Source organism: Ylistrum balloti, unplaced genomic scaffold, assembly GCF_031769215.1.
Source record: "Ylistrum balloti isolate Yb309-2 unplaced genomic scaffold, AGI_CSIRO_Ybal_v1 Utg370260, whole genome shotgun sequence".
Classification (NCBI taxonomy): domain Eukaryota; kingdom Metazoa; phylum Mollusca; class Bivalvia; order Pectinida; family Pectinidae; genus Ylistrum; species Ylistrum balloti.
Genome location: NW_026782205.1, coordinates 80,274 through 93,506, shown reverse-complemented (window position 1 = coordinate 93,506; position 13,233 = coordinate 80,274). Strand labels below are relative to the sequence as shown.

The 13,233-nt window shown below is 33.9% G+C and overlaps 1 protein-coding gene across 2 annotated transcripts in view; it reads right to left on the bottom strand.

The window, feature by feature from the left end:
• Positions 1 to 12,106, bottom strand: part of LOC132552610 (ras association domain-containing protein 1-like) — a 59,327-nt gene extending 47,221 nt beyond the window's left edge. Inside the window, exons 1-3 of one of the 2 annotated variants that reach the window (XM_060216798.1) lie at positions 12,069 to 12,106; positions 11,508 to 11,640; positions 3,299 to 3,748 (exon numbers count right to left, since the gene is read on the bottom strand). In XM_060216798.1, the coding sequence (XP_060072781.1) occupies positions 3,299 to 3,701 (403 nt within the window). In that variant the 5' untranslated portion in view covers positions 3,702 to 3,748; positions 11,508 to 11,640; positions 12,069 to 12,106. Of the gene's footprint in view, positions 1 to 3,298; positions 3,749 to 11,507; positions 11,708 to 12,068 lie in introns of those variants that run through there. The other variant, XM_060216799.1, reaches the window with a different exon arrangement.
• Positions 12,107 to 13,233: the final 1,127 nt, after the last annotated feature.

Genomic DNA, 13,233 nt, shown 5'->3' with positions numbered 1-13,233 from the left:
CTTTTCTCCCTCGATCACCATAATTTGGTGTCACTACTGAAGATGCAGCTAATGGTGTTTCACCTTTCAGGAAAACAATCGCAGACACTGAACTTTCAAAAGATGCTGAAGGAATCTTATTGTTACCATGGTGAAAAGGGACTCAAATACAGTATGAAATTTACATGAACAAGAGGTTTACATATTCAGCTGAAAGGAAAGTCAATCCAATTTCACCAACTGGGAAAATATTTTTCATACTGGACTGAGCTATAGCACCATTAATATTGCCAGATCATCGCTGTCTACTTTTACAGTAATCCACGGACAGTCTTGTAGAACTTTGCCATCGATGAGAAGATTTTTAAAAGGTGTATTCAACAAACAACCCACTTTACCAAGCACTTTAGTATCTTGAGACCCACAAATAATTTAGACAAATTAAATACTGCTGATTGTGACACATCAATAATGTTGACATTGAAAATGGTTACATTGCTGGCATTACGGACTGGACAGCAGGCAGTCATTCCATGTGATGGACACGAAGAACATTAATTTTGAAAGATTTGTGTGAAAATTCAATTTGGTGGGTTGTTGAAATAGTCTTGGACAAACTTTTATCAAAGAGATTTTTGTTCTCAAAGAAAACCCATCACAGTGTGTTTTTACTCAACTTCAAAAATAACTGAGAAGTGCTGAAAATATTCAAGGAGCAATCAGAGCTTTTTCCCAGTTACCTGTACGCAGAAATACAATCTCAAGATAGATAAAATTTGAGTTAGCAAAGGCTGGAATTGACCTGACTATCTCTACGTCACATAGCACAAAAGCAGTGTCCATGTCAGATGCTTATCGCACCAATATGCTCCTTGCAACTATCCTGAAAACTGCAGGATGGAAGAATACTTCAACATTCTCTAGATTTTACAACAAACCATTTAGATTTATGTGAGAGATAATTAAAATTACAGTAATTAGTACATAAATGACTTGCGTCAGTTTATAATAAATAAAAACATATGTGGTATACATGCACATATGAATGAAAACGCCATTTAAGAAGAAATACATCCTAAGTAAGACTTGTATAACAGTAGATTGTAGCCCTGATAAAAGGGAGGTAACTGTAGTTCAGATAGCCTGCTAATAGTGAAAATCTATAGCATGAAGTACTAAACTAGAAAAAAATCAGTATTTTTTTTCCTAATTTGGCTTTTTAAGGAGGTCATCTTGTAACATTTGACAGGAAGTTATATATATTTCAATCTTAAATGAATTCCAATATACTATCTTCCTACTAAATATAATATACTTCTGTGTTCTTCTATGCCTTATTATCTATAGATGTATATGTACTCGACTGAAACGCTAAACATGTTGAATATATTTGTTCTAAACGTGAAATATAATCCATCACATGCAAAACACTTTTAAAGAAGATGACTATCAATGTCAAAATTTGAAATTTTGAATTCATTTCACATTAAATCAGTACCATTCACAGGAACAATAAGTTCCAAATGTGATTTTTTTTCATGAAAAATTAAAAGTCAAAAGTGGGGAATACGCACATTAAAAAGCTATAGGATTTTTCATTTTTTCGTGGAAAGATCAAAATATTTTGCTAGGCTGCCATAACTGATTGTAGGGATTATCTGGTACACTAATATTGAAACTGAGTCAACATCATACTAAATCAGGACAAAGTGTTTAATAATGTGATAGTAACTAGCAAGACTGGAAATGACTTACATTTTGGACTTTTAAGAAATGACAGGATTGAAAGTGTGTCAAAACTGATCACAATTAACTCAGTTTCATGACAGTTAGAGACACTTTTAGTAATGCTAGATTAATTTATATTTTCTTGACATAGCTCTGCCAATGATGTATGAAGTATGTCAAACTTACTACTGTCAAAACTTATATAACTATATCATTGTTGTTTTATCAAAAATACATTAACATGTATACCAATGGCAAAAGTTTGAACAAAGTTGACCCCTCTGTTACCTTGAATAAGGGTCCAGGTCATTTCTTATCCCAAACTGTATCAGGCTTCATCCTAGGAACCCTTTAGTCAAATACACTACTGATGTGCCATTTGGTTAGTCAGAAGTTGTTTTAAGGTTTTAACAAATTTAACCTCCGTACCTTTAATAAGGGTCAAGAATATTTCTTTTCACAAATTTTGTTAGCTTCATCCCAGCAACACACCAACCAAAAACCATGACAACTGGTCTGTTGGTTATTGAGACATCTTTGAAATGGAAAAGTAGACGCCATATGGACAAACGGACAGATGCCACACCACGGCTCTTTAGGCCTGATGAAGTAATGACAAGAAGCCCATAAGGTCTGTATCACTCATCTGGCTAATACAGCCCTTCAGTCATTTATCAAATAATTTAAAATATGACAATTCTGAATAAATTCAGAGATTCCCTATTTATAGACCAGATTTAAACAATATCCTTGTATGGAAGAAAGATTTGTAAGGAAGTTATATATCAGCTGCCCTTCCAACCCTCTCACCTGAGCAGAGGTCCACCGTTTATACAGAACTGATTCCCCCTCACCCACGATTACTTCAGATCAAATTTAGGCATTTTCTTATCATTCCTTAAAGTGTAGTAGAATTTAAAGAATTTGCTCTCCTTCCCCTCTTGGGCCCTTCCCCTCTGGCCCCAGGGGGCCACGACCTAACATTTATACAAAATCGTTTCCACTTCACCTAAGAATGCTTCAGACCAAATTAGGGCAAAATGCAATCATTCCAACAGGTGAAGTAGGGTTTTAAAAAAAATTGCAGTATTTCCCTTTTGGGCCCTGGCCCTTTCGCCCCAAGGGACAGAGACTAACCATTTATACAAAACTGATTCGCCTTCACCTAAGAATGCTTCAGAACAAGTTTTTAAAAATCAAATCATTCCTAAAGGAGAGATAGGAAATTAAAACAACTTGTTCTAGTTTCCCTATTGGGCCCCAGGGGACCAAGACCCTTCATTCAAACAAAACTAATTCCCCTTTACCTAAGAATGTTTCAGATCAAATCTGGCCACAATCCAATTATTTATACAGGAAAAGTAGGATTTTATAGAATTTTTTCCCCTATCAGGCCCCTTCCCATGCCTGCCGCATGGCAGAAGTTCATTAGTCCTTTGGACCAGGTGAGCTAAAAATAGACTCTCATATTATAATAATTTACATGTTGTTTAATAACTGTTTACAACATATAACAAGCCAAGAGATGTAAATAAAAAAAACCAGCATACAAACAAACATGTTAATTTACAAAATCGAAAAATGTACTCACGATGACAGCGTAGACACTGCTTGTAAAGTCCCCAGATAAAGTCCCCACACTCGTCACACCAGGTAGGATTTGACAGTTGCTGTAGATAGAAGTCATGACCCTTCATTGTAAGTTCCTTTGCATGTCCAAACCGGGACATCTCAATGGTCTCCCCACCCTGTGACCCTGGCCTTGAATAGCTGACATCTTCCTGTGTAGACTCATTGCTAGACCCCTTCCGTCGAAACGGAAGTAGGCCCTGCATGAGGAAATTCTCTGACAAACTGACAAACTTCCTTTTGATGGCATCGAAAACATCAGTAGAGTTGTCATCATTATACTGACCATTGGTCATTGGGCCGGATGCAGCTGACCCTCTCTCCATTATGTCAAAGTAAATCTCCTCAATGAAGGCTCTTGCCATGTGATAATCACACGAGCCTCTTACTGTGTGGACAACATCCGGCTGTTCTGCAACACACATTGTGTACACACATAAGCACTCAATATACATTTATATATTGTAAGTATATATTATAGAAAATAAGTGAAGATATAAAACTTGCTGTAGATTAAAGGCATGACTTGCTAACAACAATTATTTGTTTTTTCTAAACAATGGCTACTTGTTTGTTTATATCAACATGCAATGGCGATTCTATACATCTTCTCATTGTCACAGGTCATAAACAAGGACTTGTCCAATGATTCTCTAAAACGATATAATTTTTTTACTATAGTAGTAGTAATACATTTCTGTATGAAATATACAGAGACAAACATGTGATGACAATAGAGCTTACAGTGGAAGAGGTATCAAAAACTGATATTGAAAGATTTCAAATTCAGATTTAATGATACCCTCGTATGAAGATTTTCATAAAATTATACACTGTGGTATAATCTTTTAACAAAATGAACTTGTCTTGAAATCGAAAATAAATTAACCTTTGTTTATCACTAGTATAACCCATCATATATCTCCCTACATACGAAAACCTCAGCTTCTTGGTAGTGTTAAGCTGATGATCAACTTATATAATTAAGTCCGTGAAGCAATGAAAATTATTGGATAATGCAGCATCTGGAGGACAACCTATATGTATGATTCATCAGCAAGTTTAAGTCTTATAGCACTTATTGTTTTCCAAATACTGACATTGAGGAAGATATCTAAAGTTCATACTTAATGACTTTAAATTATGATACACACACATATGGTATATATACATATATTAGGAACGTCAATTCGATAGAAATTACTTTTCCCATATGCTGACCTAGCATTCGAATATTTGAAAATTTATTTTCATGTCAATTCCATATGGAACTATACTTTCACTTTAAGAGGGCATTCATTACACATAACTTGTTATACTGAAAATGTTAGTGGTGAGAAATGATATCAATTTCTTTGCCTATGAAATTGGTAACAAAAAATGTGAAAAGAATATGAAAGAATGTCACAGGAAATAGTAAGACATGAAGACACAAATAAAAATCTTCTCATATTTTAAAACTAGGAAAAACAATTACTCTCTATTTAAACAAAGGAAGACGCCATTGGATATTTCTGTCTATAAATGTCCAACAGAAATGACCAAATTAAATGCTGATAAAAGTGACAGACTCTAAATTAAGACTGATGTTCAGGACAATTTCACTGGTACAGCTTTGATTACTGTTGTTTTACATGTACAACGATTGAAAAAACAAAAATTCGAACATTATTTTCTTACTCGAAAACTGTCCTATTGTACAAATATTTGAATATCAGTTGACACCCCTTATATATATATATATATATACTAAACAATGATACCAATAACAAAAGGAAGTATTTTGTAATTTGAATTTTATTTTTGGCATGTAAATGATAATAACGGTATACATGTATATGTCATAAGTAAGAAAGCATAAACATCATATAAACTTTATCTAATTTACAACAATTGTGAAACAAGTTATTTCAACTTATGCTAATCACTCTTGTTGGCCTGGATGTAAGTGTGCAAGGGGTCTTATTGTGGGAGGTAACCAAAGTACCGGGGGAAAATCAACGTGGTCGGGCAGGTGACCCCTTAACTTTTCATGTACATTCCTGGAATTGAACCCCGGACGGCTAGGTGAAAGGTGAGTGCGTTATCACTGTGCCACCCGAACACCATCATATACATGGTAAGTGATGTAACAATAACATAAACACAATGGCAAAGAAAATGTTTTCCTATATAATATGAAAAGTAAGACACTTATGTTATTGATAAACACTTAAATTATAGAAATAATGGATGTATTTAGGTTTCTTAAAGATATGACCTTACAAATCTATTAGTATTACAGAAGTTATAGTTATAACTGGTCAATGTTTTTGTACCTTATGTGTGTTGTGACAAATGTTTTTTTCTTGCTGTTTGAGGTTTACAGACATATGTACTATTATGCCAAAGGCCTCAGCTTAGCATTAACAATCATAACCTATTTCCACACTAATCTTTACAACCATTACGTCAGATGGAATCATCATAACATATTCATGAGATTTATTAACAAAATATATAAACAAAAACAAGGGGAATATACAAGTGAAATTTAAGAAAGATCCATCACATACTTTCCAAGAAATAGTAATAACAAACTAAGTTGAAAAAAAATCCAAGATGGCCACCTGTCAGCCATTTTCTTTTTCTGATCAGTCCCAAAATCAAACAGGCACAACTAGGGACCAAGGAGCAGCTACATGTGAAATTTGAGAAAGATCCATTGTTTACTTGTAAAGGGAGAAGGATGGACAGATGGACCATGGACATAGGGCAATTTGAATAGCACACCATCTGATGATGGTTGGCTAATAAAAAAGGAATGGAGTATTTTGATTGGAAATAGGAAACAGTAACCACAATAATTATATGTTACTTTGTATTACTTCAGATACAGTTTATAAAAACATGGAACACCAATGGTTATTTGAATAGAAAAACATTTGAAGCTGATAGGATTTAAGTAGTTTTATTAGCACATAAGTGATGGAAACATACAATTTATCATACATCATAAATATTCTTTTAAACACTGAATATTTTTATAGCTCGATACATTTTAATGGTAATCTGATAGACCAGACACAGTTATGGCTTGCATCTGGCCACTGTTCAACCTGCGTCCAGCTCCAGCTGGTTAGAGGTACAACTGGCCGTTTTGCTAAGTATAGCATTCTGGGCTACTCCTGTTAGTGTTTTCTTTTGGCTATTTCTGCTGGGCCTTCTACTCAGGAGGCCTCCAAGTCGTTTGGATGTGCACGGATCATCCAATTATTAGATAGAAATGCTTCATTGCAAATGTTTTAGGAATTGTAGGGCTCAGGGCTTTGCTCAGCATGTTGGGCTGAAGGTGCAGTCATAAGCCCTTTGTATGACACTGTCTAGTTCATCCTCATCATGTTGGGCCAGAGAATGCAATCATGAGCCCTTTGTTATGGCACTATTTAGTTCTTCAGTAAGGTTTTCATATTCACGGGACTTGTTATCTACAATAAGCTGATATTGATCTTTATAAGTCTGAGATGCTACAAGTAAATTATTTTCTTCGTCTTGCCATGGAAAGAATAGCAAAAGCTTTCTCTGTAGTGATCTCACTGTCAATTTTCACATTGTAACAGACATAGCAGATTGTAATTTGTGTTTTCTACGCTTAATATGTTCTGGGTCAAACTTTAAAATATTCAATAATCAATTTCAGAATAAAACATTAACAACATGGGTGCAACACATTTAAAATGGTTGCTGGGGCCATAATGAAAATCTGAAGAAGCTCAAATTAGAGAGATATGCACATCGTGAACTCAGCAGCTCTTATGAATTAGTGGTAACAAAAACTTCTTTACAGGAAGGAAAATCCCACAAAATTTGTAATATAATCTCTACATCATGATTTGAAGATGTCACAATAGGTTAAAGAATACATTCATGCCAAATGAAAAAGTATGACATGAATTTTTTCACCTTGTCATGATATCAATATAAACCAAACTGATCAATGGTGTTCAACAAAACAATTCTCCAATATATAAAATAAGTACATGTAGGTGAATTATAAATGAAAAAGTTACAAAAATTTGGTTGAGATTCCCTATCACCATCACAGGATAGTGCAATATTCTATTATGTATATCAATTAAAAATATTTCTGGTACATGAAGAAACAAAAATTTTGTCAAATGCATCAATGCCATATGGTTTCCATGGCAAAGTAGGATAAAAACAATGTCTTGTAGTACAAAATTATACAATTCTCCAATAATTAATCTTTTACATCTGAATTCCCAAAACATCACTTCAGACCGCCAAAGTCTTTGCTGATGCAGTAGTCATATTATCCCAAGTGATTCATTCAGGAAACATACCATTAAAGATATGAAACACTGTTAGAGAAAAGTATCATAATATCATTATACGATAGGGGGGTCATCTTTCATAAGGCCATGATCAGGACTTATATGGCAACTATAATTTTACTCTGAAGTCATGCAATGTTTCATGACATCTGATTTGCATTTAAAATAACCACCAAAATTCCCGCCAAAGAAATGTAGCATTTCAAACATAAACATTTCATCATTTGGTAGCTTTATTGCCACTAGCTCAATGAACATTATACCCCAAACATTGTTCCTCTAAAGCTTATAACTTGACAAAAATTATCAAAGTAGCATGTTACATGTGTGTTTTAACATCATAAGTAACATCAAGGCAATCAGAGCACTACTACACATAGTGATGTAAGCATGTATATTGTGGGTATGGTACAATTGTCCATGATAATTCATAATTACTGATACTACTAAAAAGCAACTGCAGGTTATAAAGATAAAAAGATAAATAAATGATAGAAAGTTCAATATTTATAATGGGAAAATAGGAAAATTTTGAATTTTGATTTCAAACAATTTCTGAAACAACAATCAATGTAGGACATGAACATTATGAAGTTCACATTCACAGTACGAGGCCTGAAAACTGTTTCCTGGTTATTGTAACATTCAGGTTAATATCAAGCCTTTTCTTCTGACAAATAATACACGATATTCAGTAATTTTCACTGTATGTAAACACCAATAATTGATGTGAGCCATAGTCCTTGAATATTAATCTTTTGAACAAACTTGTGAATCTTTGCTGTCCTGGACCTTGAGTGTCAGCAGAAGAGATCACTGCAGAGTTGCATGCTGTAATTTGGCCCTCTTTGACCATGTGTATGTAAGTTTAATGAAAAGGAGTTGAATGATCTTTGATGCTCAGAAGAATAACTCTGACATGAAGTATCATGAGACGATATTCTTGATGACAATAATAGTACTTCTTCCTCTGCAAAATAAAATATATTTGGTAAAGTAATTGAGATTGTGATTATCATAAACAAGTCAACATGAAGTATCCAAATTCTGTCAAAATAGCATCTGAAAATTATCCCTGTAAACCACTCAAGCCATTTCCAGATTCTTAAAAAGTATACCTGGAACACATTATGTGATGAAAGACTAAGCTTAATTTTGATACTTTTCTTAAAATTCCCTTAGTATCCGACATCTTAACAATCAGTTTTACTTGGAAAGTATAAATATAGTTACTTTCAGCTAATTAACATGTTTAGCAGCAAAAATCCAATTGATTTTATGCACTACAACAAAAGTGATTCTGACACTTATCAACAGTTTGTATCTTATATCTGAATAATGCATGTACCTTCATTTGGCAATTACATATGGTTGTCATTGATGCACATCACATGGGTGTCATCAATAAATATCATATAACACATAATGTCTACAAACTGAAAATACCTCTGATCAACAATCATCTGTTACAAAGTCACTATTTTCTATGAACACCACCATCTTGTTGTGTCATAAATATGTAATGATCTCTATGTCAGATAAGGTAGTTCCAATTCTGTGTCACTCATAGATGGTCAACTGTAACGCCACTTTACCTAAATACTTATTACACACTAGTACATGGAGTAAGAACATACAAGTATATGAATCAGCTTTGTTTCAGACATAGAATATTAATGTTGACTGAACATTTTGATATGTAATTGGTGGATATACTTTCTTTATTCAATGAACCAGCTCTTCTCTTTTTATCTTTTTTACACACTCACTCTTTTTACTTTCACACCATTTCTATGCTTTTATGGCCAGTGAATCGAGGGTTATTGAACAGTATAACATAATCATTCTTTGCACTCAACACATATGAGTATGAAAAAATTACTATACTTCCGAAAGCCTATTTAGTGACCTTTCTTTTGTCACTTGCCACATTGCAATACAAGTTTCTGCCTTTTGCTTGGTCATAGCTACTCTGTCAGTACAGCGAAAAGAACATGCTCTCACACAGATTAAACCATGAATAATATGAATAACTGTCTATATTTGGTGAAGCATCCATGAAGTAAATAATTATGAAAATGTTCATCTGTCTGCAATAAGCAGAGAGAATGGAAATGTATGTGAAAGGGAGGGAGCAATAAAGTTGTGACAAATTGGCATCGCTATCATATAACTGTCACTTACAATAACATTCCTAATTAAATCTGACATCATGTAAGAAACAAAGACGGAACTTACATATGGTTATATGAAACAATCAATACATAAAACACAACTACTTACTTGTAAACAAATATGTATGTGCTGCTGCCAGTGCCATCTCTATCACAGCTGTCAGCAGGAAAATTATAAACGACCGATGACGCCACGACATTTCAATAGATAGGATGAATAATATGCATGGCATACCATGTTATGAAACTATTATTAATATTTAAAATTTTAGATTGCTTGTTATTCATTCCAAAACACACAGTTTTTGTAACCAAGATTTTTATTATAATTCTTCTCAGGAGCTACATCAATCTTATTATCAGCATGTTTTGTTTGGGCAACAAGGATGAACGTAAGATTTATTTTTGGTTGATAAACTTGAATTGTCTGTATGTTTCTTAGCAGTCCTTGTTATTATAACTTTTATTTCAATTACTGATTTTTCTTAACACACTGAACACTCCAATAATCTGTAAATTCTATCATTACTGTTCTCTGTTGGATTCTATTTTGTGGGGAACTGCAGTGATGTAAATAATTTGGCCTTTTCTGATTGGTTGAGAAAACCAAATAACATGAGTTCATTAATAAAATGGACTAAACTTGGTTGGCTTGAAAAAGGTTCAAAGTCAACAAATTTCTTACCCAGGTATATCTTTTTAAGCTTGAACTACTTACAAATTACACATTTAAATGAGTTGTTCAGTATGAAAACAGGAGCTGTAAAACCATTAACGAGTCAAACTTCAAAGAAGTTTTCCAGTTAAAATTTTGTTTATTTCTTTCAGGAAATTTGCCAACAAGTACTAGACATAGGCAAAAAAAACCACTACATACACAGGTATCAAATCTAACCATTTCTGGTTCTTGAAAGAGGAGGCTTTCATGTGGCGAGAACAGGAAACGGATATATCATTTTACTATTGCATTTGTCCAAGGTATTTATTGTCAATATTGGTATGTTCTGATAACATCCTCTTATTCATAAAACTATTTAAGAACTGTCATCAAAAAGTACAGTAATGACAATGATTATATTGCATCACATTGGTATCGCCTGAGTAGGTCTTTTACATATTTCAAAATATAAAACAAATTCAGTAAAGTCATGAATCTGGCAATTAAAAATGATGTTTATAATACTGAGTATAGCTGTTCATCTTCTTGATCAAATTGCGCTCGCTTTTAGGTACTGCTTGTTTCATATTGCTTAAATTCCTTGTTTAACAGACATCTTCCTAAAAATGCATATCACACAACCTTATCACCGATTTCTCATATCAATCAGAAATTGTTTCAAATTTTCCCAATTCACATTAATTTTTCTCCAATAAAGCAAGAAAATGGTTAACTTTGCTATGCATGGCTTCCAAATTTGACCTAAAACATCACTGAATCTTCCCAATTTGAACTCGAGTGGCAATTCCTTAAATGGTCAGGAAAGTGCCAAAAGTTATTGTGTAATAAACAGTTTATATATGATATAGAACCCACAGATGTGACAGTTAAATTAAAAGTGAAAGTATATCATGCTCAAATGATGAAAAAACAAAATTTATAGAGTCAGACCATGTTTTCATTCTGTCATGTTTAACTATTAACAATATGAATGTGGCTTCTTACTTCACACCGCCCCTCATGGTTGATCTGTATATTAGCCCACTGGTCCTGTCAAGTGTGTAATGTTGACAGTAAATTTCATTCGTTGGGTCAACCCAATTCCACCATGGCCAGAATCACGTTAACTTGCTATTTCCTGTGAACAAATAACAATATGTCAGTCATATAATGTTTATATTTCATCATCGTCCATCACATGGCAGCCGTTAGTGCTGATGCTGGAGCACATCTCTGACGTAATACGAGGTACCGTCAACACTCAACACGGCATGGCATATTTATCCAGCTGACCCTATTAATTTTAATTTCCTCATTTTTAGCCAATCGCACAAAGAACACGCTAGCATTTGTGACTCAGTCGACCTCAGTCTCAACTTCCGGTGAACGGACTACGAGGGAATCTACGTTAACCAGTGGCATTTTTTTTTTATAAGAGGATATCAAATAAAAATTATCATTAGACTGATCTTTATCAAATTTATCACTGTTACTATATGATTAATAGATATTCTACTGAAGTGATAATGGCCAATTAAAGTTAAGTAGGAGATAAACTGTTCAAACCTTCGCTGCTTTTACTTTTCCTTTGTCGGCCATTGTTGGTATCATCAGCGAATTTTACCTCCATTACAGGAGATTTCACTCACAGTATCGACTGGCACGTAATGGTGATGGTGAATATGTCTACGCAGCTCCTAAACTCGTACCAGAATTATAAATAATGAAAATAATTTTGTCTCGAAAACTAAATATCAAATAAATTTTAAACTTTCTACTTAACTATTTTAAAAATCTGACAATTTTAATTTATTTATTTTCAGTTTGAATAAATTTATTTCTTAAATGACGATTTTTGTTGTTATTTCAGTGGTGAAAAATTGAACGCTTTCACAACCGTGAAATTTTCCATATTATTATAGCTTATTTACGGAGGAAGAAATAATGAAAATGATCGAGTTTCTGTTTGACAACATCCTCGTCGAGTTTGGTAGTAAACTCTTCCAATAGACCAAGAACATATAAAAGAACTAACTGTGCCCCTCTACTGGCTTTTTGCTTTCTTATGAGACTGAGATTATTGAAGAGCTTATCAAAACAGGTCACAAAGACCTTGCAAAGTCGTTTAATTCCTCTTTCAGACATAACGTCTTAAATAACAAGAAATCCATTGGCCACGTCCATCGTAGACACGATTGACAGTCTTCCACACCATCTGCTTATTGTGATCTTTTCCTTCAACGATGCCAAACCAAGTCCTATGATACACGTGAAGATTTAAATTTCCCTATTGTAAATTTTCAATTTCTGGATAGCGACATCCATGTATCCCCAACCTCTCTATGGTATTTACATGTTGCACTGACAAGAAGTCATCAACTAACTCGAAGCACAGGGTTTTAATAATGCAGATGGGTGAAAATTATTTGGAGTTTTTATGGTCGCCATAGTGATCTCATTGGAACTATTCTGTTTCTTTGTACAATATGAAGCTGGACGTGTTGAATCTCGTTAGTCTGCCCACCGATTCCTTGTTACCATTTGAGAACGTGACATTACTAACTTGGATTGATCAAGGTGTTTCTTTCTCTCAAATGGTGGTAAATGATTGGAACTCTCTACCAGAAGATATAGTACAGGCGCCAACTTTGAACTCATTTGAAAACAGGCTTGATAAATATTGGAAAAGTGTGGATAGAACATATAACATCTTTATTCCAGCCAGAAGTGA